This window comes from Lolium perenne, chromosome 1 (genome assembly GCF_019359855.2).
Source record: "Lolium perenne isolate Kyuss_39 chromosome 1, Kyuss_2.0, whole genome shotgun sequence".
Classification (NCBI taxonomy): Eukaryota; Viridiplantae; Streptophyta; class Magnoliopsida; order Poales; family Poaceae; genus Lolium; species Lolium perenne.
Window position 1 is genome coordinate 31,593,102 of NC_067244.2, and position 26,250 is coordinate 31,619,351.

General features: G+C 44.8%; 1 protein-coding gene and 1 long non-coding RNA gene across 2 annotated transcripts; one reads left to right on the forward strand and one right to left on the reverse strand.

Annotated features, from left to right (window-relative positions):
- Positions 1-448: 448 nt before the first annotated feature.
- On the reverse strand, positions 449-20,571 carry LOC127345524 (UDP-glycosyltransferase 86A1). Its single transcript, XM_051372010.2, has 2 exons — positions 19,999-20,571; positions 449-1,729 (listed from the first exon to the last, which is right to left on the reverse strand). The coding sequence occupies exons 1-2, from the start codon at positions 20,540-20,542 to the stop codon at positions 825-827; spliced, it is 1,449 nt and encodes a 482-aa protein (XP_051227970.1). The 5' UTR covers positions 20,543-20,571; the 3' UTR covers positions 449-824.
- On the forward strand, positions 1,989-3,719 carry LOC139836182 (uncharacterized). Its single transcript, XR_011752790.1, has 2 exons — positions 1,989-2,242; positions 2,409-3,719. It is a non-coding gene; the product is annotated as an uncharacterized lncRNA (long non-coding RNA).
- Positions 20,572-26,250: the final 5,679 nt, after the last annotated feature.

Here is a 26,250-nt window from a genome sequence, read left to right on the forward strand (position 1 = left end):
AACGATTACAAAATAAAGTCTAAAAGATAGTAACAATTTTCGAGGTTTTCAAATGTTTTCTTCTTCTAGAACACAATCTTGTACTCTTCTGAAGGCGGCCAACCATAGATAACGAACCATAGCCCTGTAAATACCGACGAAATTTCTCCCATAATTTTTTGAACAGCAATGCCAAGGCTGCGTGCACGCACACAACCATTAAAGCAGCCATTCAAAATCGGCAGGAGTACCAACACCAGTATATCAGGGAATAACAACCGACTAGCTTTGTCGTTGTCGATGGAGAGCCGAGAGTACGAATCACCATTGTCGAGGATGTAGCAGTCGGGAAAAAAACTGCGAGGATAATCCTCCTCGCAGCAACAACGACAAAAGATCCAAAAATCGATCTGGCGAAGCAAGATCTGGAGGCCCATACCTAGTGGATTGTAATCTTTCAACACCACCATTAGGGAAAGAGGTCTCTTCGTTGAACGAAAGCCCGAAAATCACTTATTACAGACGGTGTCATCTCCATTAATGGGAAACCAACAAGAAGACGACTACCAAAAACTTAACAAAATCAACTGAAAACACTACTTTTATTGAAAACTTCACGCATAGATCGAGTTCCCCACTCTCCCGACGCGACGAAGTCGACCGAAAGAGGGAGCACCGATATATGGAGGAGGCTGAATTGGAGGAGGCTAGTGTTTTGGAGAAGCAGCAAACGACTTCTTCTATGGTATCACCATACACGCTGAACACGACCGAATAGAAAACGCTGAATATAAGCTGGACCCGCGGTCATTTCACGCCGCCCCAGCACGCGGAGCTCGCTCAACTCAGCGTCGGCCACAACGGCGCATCAGCTCATCGACGAACTGGTCGAAGCTCCGTTGCGACGACCCGCCGGGCGCTGCGGCGGCCTCGAGCGTCGCCCTGACCTTCTTCACCGCCTGCCGGAGCTCCTCTCCCTCCTTCCCAGACATCACCCCCTCGATCCTCGCGCTCACCTCGTCTGTGAACACTGCGCCCCGATCCCCGATGGGCACGCCAACGCGCCACTCCCGCGCGACGAGCCGACGGTTGGTGGGCTGCTCGGAGACCAGCGGGAAGCAGAGCATGGGCACGCCCGCCCACACGCTCTCCAGCACGGAGTTCCACCCGCAGTGCGTCAGGAAGCCGCCCACCGCGGCGTGGGAGAGCACCTCCACCTGGCAGCACCACGGCACCACCAGCCCGCGCCCGGCGGACGCCGCTGCGAAGCCCTCCGGCAGCGGGTCCGGGTCTTGGGAGCTCACAATGTCCGGCCGCATCACCCACAGGAACCTCGCCCCGCTGGCTAGGACGCCCCCCGCGATCTCGTGCAGGTCCTGCTTGGTCACGTGCGCGTAGCTGCCGAAAGAGATGTAGAGCACGGACCCCGCCGGCTGCGCATCCAGCCAGCTGGAGCAGTCGGACTCGGCCCACATGGAGGTGGCGACGGCGCTGCGGGAGAATCCGGCGGGGAAGATGGGACCAACGGCGTAGAAGGGCTTCTCGGCGCGGAGAGCGGCGATGGCGGACGGCTCCAGCTCCTCCACGGTGTTGCAGAGGACGTAGTCGGCGCCGCGCGACTCCTCGAACGACTTGAAGATGATGCGGTGCGCCGCGCTGCTGGTGTCCGTCTCCTGGAGGAACGACGTGAGCTCGTGCGGCTCGATCTCCGGCACGCCCGGGATGTACGTGATCGTGTCCTTCCGAGGCACTGCACCACATTCCGGAAGGGGTCGTTAAATTTATATTTTCCAGCGAGTGATCGTGTCCTTCATAGGCAAGTTATAATGAAGACTAATATAGAGTAGCACTGGCGGAGCTATGAAGGGGCCGAACCGGGCCACGGCCCGCCCAGGTTTTTGGCCAAAATAAAATCAACTACTATGCATCAGCTGTCCAGCCCAACAGCAGCCCACAAGATGACTAGAAGTGAGAAGTTCAGTCGTCCAGAACGCACACGATCCTTTCCTCTCTGCCTCGTTGACTCACTCGGCCACGACAGAAACAATGGAGGCGCGTGGGCGGAGCTAGGTTGGGGAAATCGGAAGGGGAAACCGGGGGCATGGAGGGGAGAAGGAGCAAGGCAGCACAGCAGCAGCGCTGGACCTCTGCCCGCAGCCAGGGACCGCCTCCACACTGCGCCTCCGCCCTCCCGCAGCAAGGGGCGGCCGGTCCGCCGGACACCACTGCCGCCGGAGGTCCAGCAGCCAAGCCCACCGACCAGGTATGGAATCAACAATCAAGCATGTAACCTTGTACTGAATCAAGTCCTGAATTTCAATGTACTAGTGGTTTCCCATTTTCCCCAAATGGGCAAAATGTTGTAGTCTGTAGTCTGTATACTGTAACCCTGTAACTGCCTGTAACCTGTTCTCTGAATTTATTTTCAGCTTTACAAAATTTAACAGTCATGGGAAAGGCAACTCAGAGAAGAATCGATATTGTTTTGAAAAGAAAACGAAATGAAGTTGACGAAGATCCTCCAACACCAGCATCTGATGGTTTGCCCTTGCTTTTGCTTGAATTGGAAGAACAACAACACAACCATGCCGAAGAACAATCAAATGAACCTGTTACTTTTCGAGGTGTCGAGTTCTTACAGCGAGACCCTGGATTGCGCCCTCAAATCTGGCAATATCGACCGGAGCAAAGAGATACTGTGAGGAGAGCATATTTGTCGTTAGGCCCTATGCAACCCCATCTTCAAAATTACAGGCTTTCAGGTGAACAAGGGCATCGACGCCGCTTCCAGTATAGTTGGTTTGGTCTCTTTCCGTCATGGTTGGAGTACTCCGAGGACAAACAGTCTGCATATTGCCTCTTTTGCTTTGTGTCCAGCAATAAGGAAAACACACGAGGTGGTTCTCATGTCTTCACAGTGGATGGATTTAATAGTTGGAAGAGGGTTAATTGTGGAAAACATTGTGCATTCTTGACTCACATAGGTTCTGGACCATGCTCTCCACACAACAATGCAGCCACCAATTGTCGCGACTTGATGCATCAACCATGTCACATAGAAAATGTTATAGCGACAAAGGACAAGGAGAAGGTTGAAAGAAACCGTTTGCGGCTAAGAGTCTCAATTGCCACTGTCAAATGGCTTGCATTGCAAGCTTGTGCTTTTAGAGGGCATGATGAGACACCTCAATCCAAGAATAAAGGAAATATTTGAGATAACAGAAGTGCTTGGCCAAGCTGTCCAGAAGAAGTCACAGGATATTGTAAATGCTGTTCGCTTAGTGTCCTCAACAAAAGAGTGTCTTCAGCAACTTAGATCAGATGATGGTTATCAACAATTTATCGACAAGGTTATTGAATTTTGTGTAAACCACTCCATCGACATTCCTAACTTTGAGGACACATACATTCTGCGTGGTGGTCGTGCTCGTCATCAGCCTGATCAACTCACCAAGGAGCATTACTTTCGAGTGGAAATTTTCCTTGCAACACTGGATACTCAACTATTTGAGTTAAACCGAAGGTTCAATGAGAAGGTAATGGATCTTCTATCTACTAGTGCCACTTTGATTCCTAGAAACAAATTCAAAGGATTCAAAGCTACTGATATATGTGAGATGGTGAAGAAGTATTATCCAGCAGATTTCCCCCAAGATGTGTATGCATTACAACAGCAACTAAATCATTTTGTTGTGGATGCTTCCAGAGATGAAGAGTTAAAAAGTATATCTACATTAATTGATCTTTGTCGATGCTTTGTGGAGACAGGTAGACATACTATGTACAATCTGATTGAAAGGTTGCTACGGTTGCTCATTACTCTTCCAGTTTCTACGGCAAGTGCAGAACGTGCATTTTCTAGTATGAAAATCATTAAAACGAGGTTGCGCAACAAAATGGAGGATGATTATCTTGCCAACAATCTGTTAGTCAACATAGAGGGTGAAATTTTGGAGACATACAGCTATGAAGATATCATTGCAGATTTTAGTGGCAAAAAAGATCGAAAAGCTGACTTGTAGTATAAGTATGTATGCCTGAACATCTCTGATCTAGCTCCTTAGGTAGCATCTTTTGGTAGCCTGTTTTGTTTATACTAATAGTATATATGTACGTGTCGGCTGATCTGTAACCAATGCACTTATGTTTAGTAAAAATGGTGTGTTTGAAAACAAATTTTCTATGCTTTTATCTAGCTGGCCCGCCCATAATTTTCTTCCTAGCTCCGCCACTGTAGAGTAGTGTTATACATTTGACATTAGTATGCTTAACTAATACTAATACTAGTCCATTTCGAAAAAAAAAACTAATACTACTAGTATTATAGATGTAGTATCATAGACAACTATATATAGTATTTATATATAAAGTCGAGCCTATGGTCTTATGTTTAAAATTTGGCACATTGGCAATGGTGTCGATGTGAAGATTTGGTCAGACCCATGGCTCAACAGAGGGGGTTCTAGACAGCCTCACAGCCGGTTACACCTCGGCGCCAATCTGTTCTAACAAGAGTTAGCGAGCTAGTGGATCCGTTCACATGTCAATGGGATGAAGCTCTAGTAAGGGACACATTCTGGGAGATGGATGCACGTATTATTCTGTCAACACCAATCCGATCAGACTTTGAGGACTACCCAGCCTGGCATTTTGACGAGAAAGGAGTGTTTTCAGTAAAATCAGCTTATCAATTATATGTAGTGAAGAGGGATGAACAGATGAGTGCGAGTGCACAGCTGAACGATGGACAAAATTTCTGGAGAAAACTTTGGGATCTGCCATGTCTGCCTAAAGTGAAGCAATTCATATGGAGATTTACACACAATAGTTTCCGGTAAAAACAAATATCAAGAGAAGAGGCATTGAGTGTGAAACACTGTGCGTAAGCTGTAAGAGATTAGATGAGGATGGTGCACATTTATTCGCCAAATGCAAAAATATCAGAGAAGTGTGGAAGGCGTTTGGCCTTGAGGAGGTATGTGATCGCTTGTGTGGGCACGAGTCTGCGAATTCAGTGGTACAAGAAGTTCTGGGCATGAAGGAGGAGTACAAAATTTTGATTTGTTGTCTCTTGTGGCGCACGTAGCTACGAAGGAACAAACTAAAAGCAGAGGGGAAGAGCCAGAGAAACAAGGAGCTGATTGGTCAGATTCGATACTGGGTAAGAGAGTGTCGACAATTCTATGTCAAGGAGAAAGAGCATGAATCAACAAAAACTTCACAGCTTTGGCAGCGGCCAATCGCAGATATCATCAAAATAAACTTCGATGGGGCGTTCTGTGATTCCACTAGACAAGGCGAATAGGGTTTCGTTGCACGTGATTCTGATGGAAGAGTCGGAGGCTCTGGTTGTAACACCCCAACTTTTGCAACCTTGATTAGTTGTCCTTATTGCAAAAATTAGGGGGAACAAAAACTTTTTCTAAAGACTAATTAGATGAATTGCCTTGATCTGTCTGTTAATATGAACTGCTTTGATCTGTTGGTAGATGTATTGTCTTGTTTTGCTTGTTGAGTTTTGTCTTGAGCTACTTCAAAGAACAACACCTCTAGTGGTAAAACAAACAACTCACCTAATAAAACACATGTGTGTCCTAGGAAAAGTTGTTTTCCTTTTTTCTACATCCAACTCTTCCCCTGATGGCAACCTGAGTGTGCCTTCTTAATTTTTCTCCTTGTGGCACAACCTAGCTTAATCATCCTAAATTCTAAACTTGGGATCATCTACCCCTTGCTACATCCTTCTCTTATACCCACTCCTCCTGGCTGATTCTGAAGCCAAGTCAACAATCTATTTTGGCAGGCTTATAAGATTCCAACTTTGGCAGTCGATCTCTAAGCACCCACAACTGTTATTGGTGACCTCAATGCATGGATATCATCTATGCATCACCATCTGCAACTTCCACGTCTTGCATGTCCCATTCTACCATAACAACTCTTACATTCACCCTGATCTTGTACCCTATCCAATGTTCAACACTAGATCACTTCCTCCTCTTTTATCTCTGGTTTTTATTCAAGTTTAATCTTCACAAGACCAAGAGTAGGAATGATGGGTACATTTTGTAGCCACCATCTACCCTTGAGAACACTCCTCCCTAAATTAGTTTTCTTTCTCAAAACCCCTATTGTTTTCCTTCTCTAGTTTTGATCACAAAACTACTTCTAGTTTTATAAAATCTTTTCAGGATATTTCTTCAAAGAAAACACAGAACTGAAATGGGTTTTGTTTTTCATCCCATTTCTACCAAGTACTGATTTCTAAAACATTACTTTCTATTTTGTTTTCCTTTTTACAAAAGGCTTGCTTATGGTACTTATACCATTTCTTGTTTTTCTCTTGGTTATTTAAAATTGAGAAAACTCCACCTTACTTGATAAAGTAAGTAGAACATTTTGAATCCTATGTTCTACCTAACTTCTCTCAATCCTTTTCAAAGTCCTTTTTTTAAATTAATTTCCTTCCCAATTGTCCCTAGACAATTGAGGTGTTTCGAATACCTTTCAACTAAATTCTATTTCAAATGGCAACACTTGCACATTTTATGCACATCTCTGATCCACCACATTGTATCCCCCATCATCCAATTCTTGATCGTATGGATGATCATTTGATACTTTCAAGTGGAATCCCTTCAACAAAACCCTAGACTCGGGGAGTATTTCAAACCACTCCCAATTGACCTCTTATTTGAAGCGCAACTTATATTTCATCATACCCATCTCAATCCTTTATTATTTTTCCATCATCACCTCACCTCCAACCTCTTTGTTTTCTCCACTTTTTGAAAATTGACCTCTTGATCAAAAATATTGGAGATTTGAGTGCACATGCATTTGCATGCCACCACCCTTACTCCCCTTTTTGCTCTCTTTTCTTTTGAGCAAAACTTTGGAAGAGGGGACACTTCCCCCTCTCCCTCACATTTTCCTTTTTGATCCCTCCTTTCTTTTCTTCTCATGTGTCACCCCTCCTTCCAAGTTGGGGGCCGCATGCACCCCTTTTCTTTTCCCTCCCTCTTTGCATGGCCGGGCCAAAGGTGCCATGCACCACCCCTTTCTTTGCAACTATCTGGCCTGCGCTCCCTCCTCTCTTGGGCCACCCTGGACCCTCTTCCCCTCTCTAAACCAGCCCTGTACTGGCCAGCCCACCCCACTGTAACCCTAGCCCAGGGAGAGAGCACGCTCAGGAGCCCTCCCGCGCATGACGCACCTCTCCCGCGCGGGGCAACGCACGCGCGCCTCGATCGGCTCTCTACTCCTCGATCTCTTCCCTGACGCCTCGAACCTCCCTCACCTCCTCGACTCCCTCCCGAGTGACGTCGCTCGCCCTTCGTCAGCAATGACGCCGCCCTCGTCTTCTGGTTGGCCACGGGCACCGCCCGTCGCCCGCCCTCTGCCCTTCCCCGCCTATATAAACCCCAGCCCGCACCCTCCTCTCCCTCACAACACCACTCCACCCCTTCCCACCTCCTCAGACACTCCCTGAGAGCGCCCCAGGGCGCTGCTCTGGGCCGCCGCTCGCCACAACCCCGACGCCGCCCGTGGTCATCGTCGGAGGAGAGAAGATCGCCACGCGCCTCACCGTCAACGCCGCCCTCTTCCCTCCGTTCCATTCCACCCCTGGCCAGCCTAGAAGACTAACCCCACCCTCTTTCTTCACCAGGATCGCCGGGGAGCCACGCCGCCGCCATCTTCCCGGAAGTTCCTGCGAAGAAAAACCGCTGGGGGAAGCTGTTGTTCGCCCGGTGGAAGCCCTGAACGCGCACCAAGCCTGCCCCAAGTCTCCATCGACCCACCCTGCTGCCGCCGTCGTTTTCTGCTCGCCGCCGGTAAGCCCTTGCCGCCCACGTCTTCTTTCCGTCCGACGCCTGCGTCGCTGCGGGGTATCGCGAGGAAGGAGACGCCGGGTTCGTCCCGTGCGTGAGCATGCATGGCCACATCGGCCCATGCATGGCCTTGGCCCACCCCGGGCCCTCCTCCTTTTCTTTTATTCTTTTTTCTTCTCTGCCCGTGTGGCAAATTCCCTGGGCCGGCCCATCTCCCTCACAGCGCGGCCCAGTTCCCTTCCCGCCCATTCCAGTTTGAATTCCGTTTAAAAATTTCTGTTTTGCACCTGTACACCAAATTGCTAATAGCTCGAGTTTTATACGTCCAATTGAGATGAAACCTGTTGCGTTAGAAAGATAATTTCAAGATCTTTCACGTGCCACGGGTCCTATGTTTTTAGGATTTTTCTGTGATTTTTGGTAGAATAAACATGTTGTTTGATTCTGCACACTCCATCTTAGTTGTAAAATCATAGATTTTATATTTTTGATTAATTCCACTTGTGTTATTCTGGTATTATTGTTGTTCATCTAGGAAAAATACTACTAGGCCCATTTTGAATATTTTTATGTCCATTTGAAAAATTGGTTTGTTACATGGAATGATAGCCCTTCTTAATCTTTCTTTTTATTTGTTTCTCAACAATTTTCCTTTTTCTTGAAAACTTAATCCATTCTTGGTTCACTTTACAAAACAAGTACCCCTGCATATTTACTTTGCATCACATAAAATCTTAGGATCTTGAACTATTTGATTGATTGTATGTTGCCGTTTATTTTCGCGACGGTAGATACGAACGTGGGAGAAGTTGAAGGAGAAGGATTTGGAGAAATGAAAGAAGTCCAGGTACAAATAAGCCAACCAAGGCAAGCCATCTCTTGATCTCTGACTGTTGAATCACATATTGTGGTTACTTTGTTGTTATTCTTGTCTCTTGATCTATTTTGTGTGGTATCTACTTATGTTGATGGAGCATGCTCACCGTGAGCATGTTGAATTCTCTTTGACACCTCACCTACCATCCCCTTTAGGGAAGTGGTGGTCAACATCACGATCTTGGTGTACCCCTCTAAGTGTGATGGGTACGCCCACTTATCTTGTGTGTGTCGACCTCTTGACACCCTTCTTGCACCACTTAGAGGTATGATGGTTAGCATCATTTCCCCTTGTTGATGTTATGCATACTTACTCTCGAGTATGTTGAACTCCTTGTTGTTGTTATGCATGCTTACCCCGAGCATGTATGCCCCCTTGACCACCTATTTTACCATCTTCTTAGTGGTATGATGATCAACATCATGACCCTTTGTCGAATCCTCCTACTTATGTTGTCCCCATGCGTGCTTATCCTAAGCATGTATGATCCCCTTGACACCTCAATTATCATCTCCTTAGAGGTATGACGGCTAGTATCATGCCATTGTTATATCTTAGCTCCTACATAAAACTTTAGGTTGGGAACCCCTCAAGGTTTACCTTGTTGTAAATGTTTATGAAAACCTTGGGTGAGATAACCTTACCCAAGTGTATGGTTTATGAAGGCAAAAAGGATCTTGTCAAAGATGATTGAGAAAATGAATGTGTGTGTGACTTGGGCTTTGAGAAAAACGACACATGGTTCTTTGTATTCGCCCGGAACAACTAAACAGCGCAACCATAGCTACTCCAACGTGGGCACGGGGCTTAACTTGACGTTTGTTCTTCTTAGCATGAGGCACCGCACAACTATACAAGGGTACGGTTACCCCCGAGTCCGGGTTGTCATGGTTGGGAAAATAGTATAACGGGAGGCCTTCGGGGCTGACCCGTCCGGAAGACACTATGGGTCTCCTGGCTTGGCGGTGGAGCCACGCTCAAGAGGACGTGCGCTGCCCCGGTGCCGGGGAGGTACATACTCCATAGGGTAGGACCTCGTGTTAAGTCGAATGGGCGAAAGGTTATGTCCGGGTATCCGTCGTGGCATATGTTGTTATGCGGGGATGATGCCCACACGATAGGTATCCGGATAGTTGTGGTGAAAGTGTGCACACTCTGCAGAGTTAAAACTATTCGAATAGCCGCGTCCGCGGTCATGGACGGTTGGGATGGCCGTTACAGAGCTGTGTCGAGTTTTGGTTTTGAAAATGATTTCCAAAGGAAATGTGTGTTGGAAGTACCGGAAGGGTACGGGAAAGATGGTGTGCCGACCATGTGGAGATGGTCGAGGAAAATGAAACAAAAGAGGGTGACCCATCCTAGTGTTTCATGTAGAGGAACTCTGCTTTAACAAAGATATAGAGATGTCATAGGACTTTCTTAGTGTCCCCTTCAACTGTGATGTGGGATGCTATATCCACAAGAGAAACTGATTCTCTTTCACATGCTATATCCACCAGAGAAACTATTCTTCCTCTCTTGTCTTCTTTAGTTAGAATTGTTATCACCTTCTTGATGGTTTGCGAGTACAATTCAAATGTACTCACGGCTTTGTCCCTGGCTATTTACTTGGCCAGACCTGGAGGACTTCGACAGATGAAGAAGGAGTTGACGACGTCTATGCGAGCTAGGAACGTCTTCCCAGTCAGTTGCCTGTAGGGTTATGGCAGATGACTTGGGTTCTACGCTGATTGAAGTGATTCTGCGACTCTGATGATTAGATTAGGCCCTTTGAGGCTATTATGTAAAGTTTGGTCATGTGACCTTATTGTAATTTTCTTTTCCATTTTGTAAAGGATGATGTAATTTGATATCAGTTCGGTTATGTGTTCACGACGCACTGATCATGGGATCGTGAACTGTGTACATAACGGGAATTTTGGACAGCTAGTCCGGGGTCCCCACAGAGCTGGTATCAGAGCTATCCTGACTGTAGGAGACCTTAGTTAGCATGGACGTTAGTTAGGGCACAAATACTTTGGGAAAAACTATTTACGAAACAAATTCTTTCTTTAGTCGGAAGCATAGCTTCTACTCCTCTTATTTCTTCAAAACTTCTAAATTCTTATCTCTCCGCTTATAAAAATGTTTGAAAGTTCTTACTCTGTTGTCTCATCCACTTCAAACCTACATATTGGACGATGTCCCCAACTCAGACCGGAGACTCGAACTCAAAGATACATCAATCCCTCAGGAAGACTCATGAATCTCCAACGACAGCTATTGAAGATTGGAGGCCGACTTAGTGTGCACATAAAAGAATGATAATATCATGTCTTTGGTTGTCACCAAAGTATGTCAAAGATCTGACCTTGTTCCTCCGTGGACTTGCACTTTTTGCAGTCGTCAGGGATCAAGTCCTCAGTTTTTGACTAGTAATTTTTAGGCCAGCCACCAGAAGATGCCGACTTTGGGAGTACCTACACAACTACCCCTTCGAAGACCCCACGTCCCCGGGATGTTGAGCAAGAAGACTACACAGTTTTAGCCTCTACCTCAACCTCGACGACTCAACACCAGGCCGCATCACCACTCTCTGCTTCAAGAATCCTTGTTGAAGACGATGTCAACAAGCTGAAGACTGCAACATATGTGACCAGCCCAAACCTATAGGATGGATAGGACAAAACTCAATCGCTTTGATTGAGCTACCCCCGCGTATTAGTCATCCATGGGTACTTGTGTTACCATGTCTGGTTTGATGATTGCTTGTAGTTCCCTAAGTGTGTTGTCTTGAGTGTTTTTATTTGTTTGTTGTGTGTTTGATTGTCTTGGTCTTTAGGTCTGAAAAACACTCTTGGTGTGATAAACCAGCGTAGGAAGCCCCTCTAAGACGTTTTCACAGTCATCTACCTCGCCGATAAAATGCTTACTGCTAGCTAAATGGATAAGTTAACCCTGTTAACCATCGATTCTCAACCGTCAGAGAAACTGACCTAGACCCCTATCTACGCCAACTACTTTCAAGATCAGCTGAAGCATCTCTACTAAGCCGAGAAGACAGAAGACCCTACCTTCAAGAGTGACTGCACCTCTGCAAGAAGACATGCATACTAACTTTGTCTAACCTTGGAGTATAATCGCGCTAACCTCGAGGATATCTTTTTGAAACCACCCTCTAACACACCGTCTAACAAACTGAGCGAACAATAGCGTCAAAGCCAAGCTACATCACATGGTTCATCAGGTCCTCATCAAGTGAAGCTCCTGAAGATACTTCAAGACTCAAGAGTTTAGGCGTAGTTACCCGCTAACTTCTTAGCTGGTAGAAGTCAGCATCGACCCTCAAGCTGAAGATTGTCTTCGACGACCCCTATTGGTGCTTCAAATAGATACCAACCAGGTGTTTCATCGACGTACTAACTCACCGCATGTCCCAAACGGTTTAGTTAACACCGTGAGTGCCTCTTGAAGTTGTGGTCTGTACGTCGCCCCTGAAGGTTCTTCAACTGAATACGGAAGATCGATGACTTCTTCAGAAGCCCCAGGCAGAACCACAAGGCAGAAGCTTTGAGTTTTTCCGAGAACCCGATGAAAAATCTTAAGGGTGGAAGACTCCGTCTTCCACTAAAAGTTGGAGCTAACCCTAGAATTTTAAACCTTTCTAAAAACACCGTTGGGAATTTGGGATGCACTAACTTCCCTTGAAGCTGTGGACTGCACCTCGTTCCCTGAAGATGCTTCAACTCAAGACGAGAGAAAGATCACTTCTTCGAAAGCACTGACAAGACCCTTGGCCGAAGCTTAGAGTTTTTAAACCCCCCTATGAACAATTTTAAGGGTGGAAGACTTCGTCTTCCACTAAAATTTAAAGTTAACTCTAAAAAGTTTTCAACCCTGCTAAAGCACCGCTGGAGTGCGCTAACTCTCCTTGAATCGTGGACTCTAACACCTGCTTGGAGTATTCAACCTCTTCATGAAGCTCACCATCGGCAGGAATCCATCATGTCTCCCAGAAGATGAAGCAACGACCTTCTCAAAAATGGCACATCTACAAAAGAATGGAGTCTAACTTTAGTTAAACTTTACAACCCCTCTAGTTCTACACCCAGTAATCTCGGGACGAGATTATTTTAAGGGTGGAAGATCTGTAACACCCCAACTTTTGCAACCTTGATTAGTTGTCCTTATTGCAAAAATTAGGGGGAACAAAAACTTTTTCTAAAGACTAATTAGATGAATTGCCTTGATCTGTCTGTTAATATGAACTGCTTTGATCTGTTGGTAGATGTATTGTCTTGTTTTGCTTGTTGAGTTTTGTCTTGAGCTACTTCAAAGAACAACACCTCTAGTGGTAAAACAAACAACTCACCTAATAAAACACATGTGTGTCCTAGGAAAAGTTGTTTTCCTTTTTTCTACATCCAACTCTTCCCCTGATGGCAACCTGAGTGTGCCTTCTTAATTTTTCTCCTTGTGGCACAACCTAGCTCAATCATCCTAAATTCTAAACTTGGGATCATCTACCCCTTGCTACATCCTTCTCTTATACCCACTCCTCCTGGCTGATTCTGAAGCCAAGTCAACAATCTATTTTGGCAGGCTTATAAGATTCCAACTTTGGCAGTCGATCTCTAAGCACCCACAACTGTTATTGGTGACCTCAATGCATGGATATCATCTATGCATCACCATATGCAACTTCCACGTCTTGCATGTCCCAATCTACCACAACAACTCTTACATTCACCCTGATCTTGTACCCTATCCAATGTTCAACACTAGATCACTTCCTCCTCTTTTATCTCTGGTTTTTATTCAAGTTTAATCTTCACAAGACCAAGAGTGGGAATGATGGGTACATTTTGTAGCCACCATCTACCCTTGAGAACACTCCTCCCTAAATTAGTTTTCTTTCTCAAAAACCCTATTGTTTTCCTTCTCTAGTTTTGATCACAAAACTACTTCTAGTTTTATAAAATCTTTTCAGGATATTTCTTCAAAGAAAACACAGAACTGAAATGGGTTTTGTTTTTCATCCCATTTCTACCAAGTACTGATTTCTAAAACATTACTTTCTATTTTGTTTTCCTTTTTACAAAAGGCTTGCTTATGGTACTTATACCATTTCTTGTTTTTCTCTTGGTTATTTAAAATTGAGAAAACTCCACCTTACTTGATAAAGTAAGTAGAACATTTTGAATCCTATGTTCTACCTAACTTCTCTCAATCCTTTTCAAAGTCCTTTTTTTAAATTAATTTCCTTCCCAATTGTCCCTAGACAATTGAGGTGTTTCGAATACCTTTCAACTAAATTCTATTTCAAATGGCAACACTTGCACATTTTATGCACATCTCTGATCCACCACATTGTATCCCCCATCATCCAATTCTTGATCGTATGGATGATCATTTGATACTTTCAAGTGGAATCCCTTCAACAAAACCCTAGACTCGGGGAGTATTTCAAACCACTCCCAATTGACCTCTTATTTGAAGCGCAACTTATATTTCATCATACCCATCTCAATCCTTTATTATTTTTCCATCATCACCTCACCTCCAACCTCTTTGTTTTCTCCACTTTTTGAAAATTGACCTCTTGATCAAAAATATTGGAGATTTGAGTGCACATGCATTTGCATGCCACCACCCTTACTCCCCTTTTTGCTCTCTTTTCTTTTGAGCAAAACTTTGGAAGAGGGGACACTTCCCCCTCTCCCTCACATTTTCCTTTTTGATCCCTCCTTTCTTTTCTTCTCATGTGTCACCCCTCCTTCCAAGTTGGGGGCCGCATGCACCCCTTTTCTTTTCCCTCCCTCTTTGCATGGCCGAGCCAAAGGTGCCATGCACCACCCCTCTCTTTGCAACTATCTGGCCTGCGCTCCCTCCTCTCTTGGGCCACCCTGGACCCTCGTCCCCTCTCTAAACCAGCCCTGTACAGCCCACCCCACTGTAACCCTAGCCCAGGGAGAGAGCACGCTCAGGAGCCCTCCCGCGCATGACGCACCTCTCCCGCGCGGGGCAACGCACGCGCGCCTCGATCGGCTCCCTACTCCTCGATCGCTTCCCTGACGCCTCGACCCTCCCTCACCTCCTCGACTCCCTCCCGAGTGATGTCGCTCGCCCTTCGTCAGCAATGACGCCGCCCTCGTCTTCTGGTTGGCCACGGGCACCGCCCGTCGCCCGCCCTCTGCCCTTCCCCGCCTATATAAACCCCAGCCCGCACCCTCCTCTCCCTCACAACACCACTCCACCCCTTCCCACCTCCTCAGACACTCCCTGAGAGCTCCCCAGGGCGCTGCTCAGGGCCGCCGCTCGCCACAACCCCGACGCCGCCCGTGGTCATCGTCGGAGGAGAGAAGATCGCCACGCGCCTCACCGTCAACGCCGCCCTCTTACCTCCGTTCCATTCCACCCCTGGCCAGCCTAGAAGACTAACCCCACCCTCTTTCTTCACCAGGATCGCCGGGGAGCCACGCCGCCGCCATCTTCGCGGAAGTTCCTGCGAAGAAAAACCGCTGGGGGAAGCTGCTGTTCGCCCGGTGGAAGCCCTGAACGCGCACCAAGCCTGCCCCAAGTCTCCATCGACCCACCCTGCTGCCGCCGTCGTTTTCTGCTCGCCGCCGGTAAGCCCTTGCCGCCCACGTCTTCTTTCCGTCCGACGCCTGCGTCGCTGCGGGGTATCGCGAGGAAGGAGACGCCGGGTTCGTCCCGTGCGTGAGCATGCATGGCCACGTCGGCCCATGCATGGCCTTGGCCCACCCCGGGCCCTCCTCCTTTTCTTTTATTCTTTTTTCTTCTCTGCCCGCGTGGCAAACTCCCTGGGCCGGCCCATCTCCCTCACAGCGCGGCCCAGTTCCCTTCCCGCCCATTCCAGTTTGAATTCCGTTTAAAAATTTCTGTTTTGCACCTGTACACCAAATTGCTAATAGCTCGAGTTTTATACGTCCAATTGAGATGAAACCAGTTGCGTTAGAAAGATAATTTCAAGATCTTTCACGTGCCACTGGTCCTATGTTTTTAGGATTTTTCTGCGATTTTTGGTAGAATAAACATGTTGTTTGATTCTGCACACTCCATCTTAGTTGTAAAATCATAGATTTTATATTTTTGATTAATTCCACTTGTGTTATTCTGGTATTATTGTTGTTCATCTAGGAAAAATACTACTAGGCCCATTTTGAATATTTTTATGTCCATTTGAAAAATTGGTTTGTTACATGGAATGATAGCCCTTCTTAATCTTTCTTTTTATTTGTTTCTCAACAATTTTCCTTTTTCTTGAAAACTTAATCCATTCTTGGTTCACTTTACAAAACAAGTACCCCTGCATATTTACTTTGCATCACATAAAATCTTAGGATCTTGAACTATTTGATTGATTGTATGTTGCCGTTTATTTTCGCGACGCTAGATACGAACGTGGGAGAAGTTGAAGGAGAAGGATTTGGAGAAATGGAAGAAGTCCAGGGACAAATAAGCCAACCAAGGCAAGCCATCTCTTGATCTCTGAATGTTAAATCACATATTGTGGTTACTTTGTTGTTATTCTTGTCTCTTGATCTATTTTGTGTGGTATCTACTTATGTTGATGGAGCATGCTCACCGTGAGCATGTTGAATTCTCTTTGACACCTCACCTACCATCCCCTTTAGGGAAGTGGTGGTCAACATCACGATCTTGGTGTACCCCTCTAAGTGTGATGGGTACGCCCACTTATCTTGTGTGTGTCGACCTCTTGACACCCTTCTTGCACCACTTAGAGGTATGATGGTTAGCATCATTTCCCCTTGTTGATGTTATGCATACTTACTCTCGAGTATGTTGAACTCCTTGTTGTTGTTATGCATGCTTACCCCGAGCATGTATGCCCCCTTGACCACCTATTTTACCATCTTCTTAGTGGTATGATGATCAACATCATGACCCTTTGTCGAATCCTCCTACTTATGTTGTCCCCATGCGTGCTTATCCTAAGCATGTATGATCCCCTTGACACCTCAATTACCATCTCCTTAGAGGTATGACGGCTAGTATCATGCCATTGTTATATCTTAGCTCCTACATAAAACTTTAGGTTGGGAACCCCTCAAGGTTTACCTTGTTGTAAATGTTTATGAAAACCTTGGGTGAGATGACCTTACCCAAGTGTATGGTTTATGAAGGCAAAAAGGATCTTGTCAAAGATGATTGAGAAAATGAATGTGTGTGTGACTTGGGCTTTGAGAAAAACGACACATGGTTCTTTGTATTCGCCCGGAACAACTAAACAGCGCAACCATAGCTACTCCAACGTGGGCACGGGGCTTAACTTGACGTTTGTTCTTCTTAGCATGAGGCACCGCACAACTATACAAGGGTACGGTTACCCCCCGAGTCCGGGTTGTCATGGTTGGGACAATAGTATAACGGGAGGCCTTCGGGGCTGACCCGTCCGGAAGACACTATGGGTCTCCTGGCTTGGCGGTGGAGCCACGCTCAAGAGGAGGTGAGCTGCCACGGTGCCGGGGAGGTACATACTCCATAGGGTAGGACCTCGTGTTAAGTCGAATGGGCGAAAGGTTATGTCCGGGTATCCGTCGTGGCATATGTTGTTATGCGGGGACGATGCCCACACGATAGGTATCCGGATAGTTGTGGTGAAAGTGTGCACACTCTGCAGAGTTAAAACTATTCGAATAGCCGCGTCCGCGGTCATGGACGGTTGGGATGGCCGTTACAGAGCTGTGTCGAGTTTTGGTTTTGAAAATGATTTCCAAAGGAAATGTGCGTTGGAAGTACCGGAAGGGTACGGGAAAGATGGTGTGCCGACCATGTGGAGATGGTCGAGGAAAATGAAACAAAAGAGGGTGACCCATCCTAGTGTTTCATGTAGAGGAACTCTGCTTTAACAAAGATATAGAGATGTCATAGGACTTTCTTAGTGTCCCCTTCAACTGTGATGTGGGATGCTATATCCACAAGAGAAACTGATTCTCTTTCACATGCTATATCCACCAGAGAAACTATTTTTCCTCTCTTGTCTTCTTTAGTTAGAATTGTTATCACCTTCTTGATGGTTTGCGAGTACAATTCAAATATACTCACGGCTTTGTCCCTGGCTATTTACTTGGCCGGACCTGCAGGACTTCGACAGATGAAGAAGGAGTTGACGACGTCTATGCGAGCTAGGAACGTCTTCCCAGTCAGTTGCCTGTAGGGTTATGGCAGATGACTTGGGTTCTACGCTGATTGAAGTGATTCTGCGACTCTGATGATTAGATTAGGCCTTTTGAGGCTATTATGTAAAGTTTGGTCATGTGACCTTATTGTAATTTTCTTTTCCATTTTGTAAAGGATGATGTAATTTGATATCAGTTCGGTTATGTGTTCACGACGCACTGATCATGGGATCGTGAACTGTGTACATAACAGGAATTTCGGACAGCTAGTCCGGGATCCCCACACTGGTGCTGGGTATATCGAACATGTAGGATCAGCACTGCAGGCTGAAGCGGTGGGGTGCGGCGAAGCTATCCAAGCAACAAATGACTGGGGGATGGGGCATGTGCAATTTGAATCGGACTCTCTCAATCTAGTCAATGCTATGAATTCCTCAGACCGTGACCTGGCACCTGAAGGAATTATTTTCCGCGATATTAAGTCGTTTCTTAGGCTAAACTTTATCGGAATTGCTAGTTCTAAGGCGTCTGAGATTTAATAAATCTCAGTCACCTAATTTACCATTGAATTACTGTTTTACGATTCGTACAATTTAGCTCTTGTTTTGTTAGGTGGGCTACCATTTGGCGTAAAAAGAATTGGTCTGGGCTGCCGCTGGGTATTGCTTTATTTGTGGGCTGATGTGGCTGCTCCTTTGTCGTGGGCTTCATAAAAAAAATTAGATTTTTTTTGTGTGTGTGCCCTACTGTTGAAAATTTAAGAACACTGCAACTGAGAAAAACCCTTGGCATACGTTCAGATTTGTGCTAGCATGAGAAATTACACATTTGTTGCAACTAAGATTTTTTCTATTGCACGTGGGTCGTAACTAACATTTTTTCAGGGGTTGCAACTGATAGTTTTTCAATTTCATGTGGGTTGCAACTGAGATTTTCCTAATTGCATGTGAGTCTCAACTAAGGATTTTCCCAGTTACATGTGGGTTGCAACCGAGGTTTTCTCATTGCACGTGGATGTAACGGATAAATTTTTCTAGTTGCACGTGAACTATAACTGAGATTTTCCTAGTTACATGTGGGTTGCAACTGAGGTTTTCTCATTGCACGTGGATGTAATGGATATTTTTTCTAGTTGCACGTGGGCCGTAACTGAGGATTTTTCGGTTCACCTGAGTTGGAACTGAGATTTTTGAAGTTCCACGTGGGTTACAACTTACAACTGAGATGTTTCTAGTTGCATATAGGTTGCAACTGAGAGTGTTCCAGTTACATGTATATTGCAACTAAGTTTTTTTAAAGATATACGTGGGTTGCAACTGAGATTTTTTCCAGCTGTGTTGCAGTTAATATTTTATCAGTTACGTGTGGTTCCAACTAAGGCTTTTTCGATCGCATCTAAGATATTACTATTTTTATACGTGGATGCAGCAGCTTTTTTTAGCGAAAAATACAAGTACAGAGTTTGCATTTTTTTTCTTATACTATTTGTGATTGTGAATGCTTCCGTGGCCTTCTAGTGCATCTCCGTTGTACGTTTAGAACAGTCAAACGCAAAAAAGTAACATGCACAGGTTAACGCATCCCACTAAACACCAATGGAAGAAATTAGCTAATACACAATGCCTGATGTCAGCGATTGAGATTTATTAAATCTCAGTTGACTGAGCTCTAGATGCTCCCAAACTTTATCTATGTGAAGGTTCGCTTTGCTTCACGTTCTTGTAATAAGGTAGCACATGCCATGGCAGCAGTTGGTGCTGACCAGCTAGTCCCTCGCCAGATCTGGCGGGACGCCTCGTCTGTGAGTACTCTGGTGGCCAGTATATTAGCTGAGCCTGTTTAATTGGAGTCGAGCTGTTCCAAGTAAAAAGAAAAAACTCGGTTGCCGAAATGGAACTTGTACACAGAAGAAGCCAACAAACAAAAGGGGATGTGATGGCTCTGCCTCTTATCGATTGGGGGACAGTTCATCATGACTTGTCCGTTTCATCATCTTCGTTCTTGCCCGGAACAGCGGTGGACAAAGAGAAGAGAGCAAGAAGACATTCCGAATTTGTGAATTTGTGATGCTACCTTCGATGTTCGTTCTAATTACTTAAATTAGTTAACACGATTTGCAGAAACGTAACTGATGATTTGCAACGCCATGGCATAACGAGATGGTTACCTTCGCATCTGAAGTGGCCGTGCTTGGCGAGCAGGTCCATGTGGTGGTAGAGGGCGAAGCTGAGCGCCGGCTGCGTCCAGAAGGACACGCACGGCACGCCGAGCTTCCTCGCCAGCGTCGCCGGCGACACGAAGAAGGTGTCGGCGAGGAGGCACGTGGAGGCAGGGTCGACGACGAGGCGGCGGAGCAGCTCCTCCACGTGCGCCGGGAGCACGTGCAGCACGCCCTCCATGAACTGGTCGTGGTTCAGCGACCGGTCGAACCCCAGCGGGAAGCCGTCGCTCACCAGCTCGTACCGCACGTCCGCGCCGGCGCCGGCGAAGATGTCGTAGCGGTCCCGGTCAACGCCGATGCCGAGGGCTCCGGCCATCTGCTGGTGCACGGACTCCGTGTTGACGAACGTGACGGCGAAGCCCCGCGCGGCCAGACGCAGCGCGAGGTGCACCGCCGGGATGACATGGCCCTGCAGCGGGAACGGGATCACCACGGCGTGCGGCTTCGTCCGGCCGCTAGTGCCGTTCGCTGACACGGCCTTTTGCGCCATGTGGTTGACGATACTGATTGATTTGGGGAAAAGAACAACGATGACAAGCATATCTATAGGGCCCAGGGGAGTTACTCAAACTCGTCCCTTTTCTACACGATTGCAAACAAATTTGCAACAAATAATATGAAACTCCACCTCCGCCTCTTTTATACTCCCTCCGAGTTTTGGAAATATAAGATGTTGAAGCATTTTATTTTGTTCATGCACTTTAATTTGTATGTTATCTGTTGTTCAAAAAAAAATTGTATGTTATATAATTTTATTTGTAGGTTCACTGGCTTTAGTTTGTAACTAGTCTAATTTAAAAGTACGTGAAACATCTTATATTGATGTAAAAAAAAAGAAGAGTAGATTGGTTCCCCTACTTCGGTATGTTTAATTGGTGTCGCCACGTCGAGAGGGGTGGGAAATCGATCTATGAGAGATAGTATTAGAGCATCACCAGTCGCTTCCATTGCAAGGGTACTACTCATCTAGGACTAAGTACCAATGCCGTCTAGTGGTTCTAGCGCCGTAAATATTTCGTTAACCATAATATCTATAATGGCTCTGGGGAAGTCAGTATCTTTTCCCTGTATCAACAGACTAGTGATAAGGGTTGCATGTATCGGTCTATCTATTGGTAAAGGTGAGGACAATGGTCCGTAATGGTCTACCATTAGATATAGGAGAGGGCAGACTTATTAAAGGTCTATGATGGATTGTAAGGGTTGTTCGGGTCGGTCTATCTATGGTGTATAGGGCAGGGCATATGAATTGTTCGGAACGGTCCACCTTATTGGTATAGGTGCACAAATGCCTGGGCCGGTTTCTCCATAGATAAAGGGCAGGGAAAGTCGACGCCTGGTTGGAAACAAGGATAAGTTCTCTTATGGGAAAAGTAACGCACCTTGATACGTCCCAAACGTATCTATAATTTCTTATGTTCCATGCTACTTTTATGATGATACTCACATGTTTTATACACATTATATGTCATTATTATGCATTTTCCGGCACTAACCTATTGACGAGATGCCGAAGAGCCAGTTGCTGTTTTCTGCTGTTTCTGGTTTCAGAAATCCTAGTAAGGAAATATTCTCGGAATTGGACGAAATCAACGCCCAGGGTCCTATTTTTCCACGAAGCTTCCAGAAGTCCGAAGAGGAAACGAAGTGGGGCCACGAGGCGGCAACTCAATAGGGCGGCGCGGCCAGGCCTGGGGCCGCGCGGCCCTAGCGTGTGGGCCCCTCGTGGCGCCCCCTGACCTACCCTTCCGCCTACATAAGCCTTCGTCGAGAATAACTCTAGTACCGAGAGCCACGATACGGAAAACCTTCCAGAGACGCCGTCGCCGCCAATCCCATCTCTGGGGATTCAGGAGATCGCCTCCGGCACCCTGTCGGAGAGGGGAATCATCTCCCGGAGGTCTCTTCATCGCCATGATCGCCTCCGGATCGATGTGTGAGTAGTCCACCCCTGGACTATGGGTCCATAGCAGTAGCTAGATGGTTGTCTTCTCCTCATTGTGCTATCATGTTAGATCTTGTGAGCTGCCTATCATGATCAAGATCATCTATTTGTAATGCTACATGTTGTGTTTGTTGGGATCCGATGAATATTGAATACTATGTCAAGTTGATTATCAATCTATCATATATGTTATTTATGTTCTTGCATGCTCTCCGTTGCTAGTAGAGGCTCTGGCCAAGTTGATAATTGTGACTCCAAGAGGGAGTATTTATGCTCGATAGTGGGTTCATGCCTCCATTAAATGCAGGACGATGACGAGAAAGTTCTAAGGTTGTGGATGTGTTGTTGCTACTAGGGATAAAACATCGATGCTTTGTCTAAGGATATTTGTGTTGATTACATTACGCACCATACTTAATGCAATTGTCTGTTGTTTGCAACTTAATACCGGAAGGGGTTCGGATGATAACCTGAAAGTGGACTTTCTAGGCATAGATGCATGCTGGATAGCGGTCTATGTACTTTGTCGTAATGCCCTGATTAAATCTCATAGTACTCATCATGATATATGTATGTGCATTGTTATGCCTTCTTTATTTGTCAATTGCCCAACTGTAATTTGTTCACCCAACATCTGTTTATCTTATGGGAGAGACACCACTAGTGAACTATGGACCCCGGTCCTATTCTTTACATCTGAAATACAATCTACTGCAATTGTTCTTACTGTTCTTCGCAAACAATCATCATCATCCACACTATACATCTAATCCTTTGTTTACAGCAAGCCGGTGAGATTGACAACCTCACTGTTACGTTGGGGCAAAGTATTTTGATTGTGTTGTGCAGGTTCCACGTTGGCGCCGGAATCCCTGGTGTTGCGCCGCACTACACTCCGCCGCCATCAACCTTCAACGTGCTTCTTGGCTCCTACTGGTTCGATAAACCTTGGTTTCTTTCTGAGGGAAAACTTGCTACTGTACGCATCACACCTTCCTCTTCGGGTTCCCAACGGACGTGTGTTAACTGCACGCATCAAGCATATTTTCTGGCGCCGTTGCCGGGGAGATCAAGACACGCTGCAAGGGGAGTCTCCACTTCCAATCTCTTTACTTTGTTTTTGTCTTGCTTTATTTTATTTACTACTTTGTTTGCTGCACTAAAACAAAACACAAAAAAATTAGTTGCTAGTTTTACTTTATTTACTGTCTTGTTCTCCATATCAAAACCAAAAAAATTAATTACTTGCATTTACTTTATTTAATTTGCTTTATTTACTACTGCTAAAAATGAGTAATCCTAAAGTTGAAGTTCGTTCTTTTAAGCAACAAGGTGGAGAAAGTTTTAAAGATGCTTGGTATAGAATTAGTGATGCCCATCATAGGTGCACTAAGAAACACTCCACTATTATCCTACTTAGGAACTTTTATGTTGGTATATCTAGCTGGAATAGGTATATTCTTGATACTCTTTCGGGGGTAATTTCCTAGGTACTCCTGCTTTAGAAGCTAGTTGCATCATTGAGAGTCTAGTTGGAATACCACCTATTAATGAAACTAAAATTGAAATCTCTCTTGAGGATGTCATGAAAAAGTTGGAAGCCATAGAGAAAAATCTTCCAAGTGTTGAGACTAAATTGGGGGTATTACTTGATAATACTGATAAACTTGATAAATCCCTAGGAGGAATTAATGAAAGAATTGCTACTTTAGAAACTTGTGCTATCCATGATAATCAAACCCATAGAATTCGTAAACTTGAAGAAGCTATGGGAACATTGGGTTCAACTTTTTCTTCTCTTAAATTTAAGGAGAAAGCTTATGTGGGAAAGGAGCAAAAATTTATGTATGTTTCTAAGGTGCCTAAGCCAAAGAATTATTATAAGCCTAAAATTGATAAAACCCTTAGTACCACTATGGTAAATTTAGATAATGGAGCATCTAAGGTACCCTCTGCAACAAGTTTTGTTTGTGAGAAATTTTTTGATGTCAATGCTTCTTCTCTTGATGTTACTTGATTCACACTTTCTGCGCCTAGCTGAAAGGCGTTAAAGAAAAACGCTTATGGGAGACAACCCATTATTTTACTTCTGCACTTTGTTTTATATTTGAGTCTTGGAAGTTGTTATTACTGTAGCAACCTCTCCTTATCTTTATTTTATTGCATTGTTGTGCCAAGTAAAGTCTTTGATAGTAAAGTCAATACTAGATTTGGATTACTGCGCAGAAACAGATTTCTTGCTGTTACGAATTTGGGCATGGTTCTCTGTAGGTAACTCAGAAAAATCTGCCAATTTACGTGTGTGATCCTCAGATATGTACACTTTCATTCAATTTGGGCATTTTCATCTGAGCAAGTCTGGTGCCTCTAAAAAATTCGTCTTTACGGATTGTTCTGTTTTGACAGATTCTGCCTTTTATTTCGCATTGCCTGTTTTGCTATGTTTGATGGATTTCTTTGTTCCATTAACTTTCAGTAGCTTTGTGCAATGTCCAGAAGTGTTAAGAATGATTATGTCACCTCTGAATATATGAATTATGCACTGACCCTCTAATGAGTTTGTTTTGAGTTTGGTGTGGAGGAAGTTTTCAAGGGTCAAGAGAGGAGGATGATACAATATGATCAAGAAGAGTGAAAAGTCTAAGCTTGGGGATGCCCCCGTGGTTCATCCCTGCATATTTTAAGAAGACTCAAGCGTCTAAGCTTGGGGATGCCCAAGGCATCCCTTCTTCATCGACAACTTATCAGGTCACCTCTAGTGAAACTATATTTTTATTCCGTCACATCTTATGTGCTTTACTTGGAGCGTCTGTTTGTTTTTGTTTTTGTTTTTTGTTTGAATAAAATCGGATCCTAGCATTCTTTATGTGGGAGAGAGACACGCTCCGCTGTTTCGTATGAACACATGTGTTCTTTGCTTTATCTTTAATGTTCATTGCGAAAGTTGGACTATTTCATTCATTGCTATATGGTTGGAAACGGAAAATGCCGCATGTGGTAAATGGTATAATGTCTTGAATAATGTGATACTTGGCAATTGTTGTGCTCATATAGATCATGTTTAAGCTCTTGCATCATGTATCTTGTACCCATTAATGAAGAATTACATAGAGCTTGTTAAAATTTGGTTTGCATGATTGGTCTCTAGAGTATAGATATTTTCTGGTTAAGGTGTTTGAACAACAAGGAGACAATGTAAAGTCTTATAATAGTTACAATATGTTCATATGTGAGCTTTGCTGCACCTTTTACACTTGAGTTTGCTTCAAACAACCTTGCTAGCCTAGCCTTGTATTGAGAGGAATTCTTCTCGTGCATCCAAATCCTTGAGCCAAATACTATGCCATTTGTGTCCACCATACCTACCTACCACATGGTATTTCTCTGCCATTCCAAAGTACATTACTTGAGTGCTACCTTTAAAATTCTATTCTTTGTCTTTACAATATATAGCTCATGGAAAAAATAGCCTTAAAAACTATTGTGGTGAAGAATATGTACTTATGTGTCTTATTTCTTAATAAGTTGCTTGTTGAGCGGTAACCATGTTTCTTGGGACGTCATCAACTCTTTTACCCTTTGTTGAATATCTTGTGAGTTGCTATGCATGTTCGTCTTGTCTGAAGTAAGGGAGATTTTCATGATCAAATGATTTGAGTATGCATAATGTTAGAGAAGAACATTGGGCCGCAAACTAAAGCCATGATCCATGGTGGAAGTTTCAGTTTGGACAACTAATCCTCAATCTCTTATGAGAATATTATCTGTTGTTAAATGCTTATGCATTAAAGAGGAGTCCATTATCTGTTGTCTATGCTGTCCCAGTATGGATGTCTAAGTTGAGAATAATCAAAAGCGATAAATCCAATGCGAACTTTCTCCTTAGACCTTTGTACAGGCGGCATAGAGGTACCCCTTTGTGACACTTGGTTGAAACATATGCTATGCAATGATAATCCATGTTAATCCAAGCTAATTAGGACAAGGTGCGAGCACTATTGGTATACTATGCATGAGGCTTGCAACTTATAGGATATCTTATACATAACACATATGCTTTATTACTACCGTTGACAAAATTGTTTCTTGTTTTCAAAATGAAAAGCTCTAGCACAAATATAGTAATCCATGCTTCCCTCTACGAAGGGCCTATCTTCTACTTTATTGTTGAGTCAGTTTACCTATTCTTTCTATCCCAGAAGCAAACACTTGTGTAAACTGAGTGCATTGATTCTTACATGTTTACCTATTGC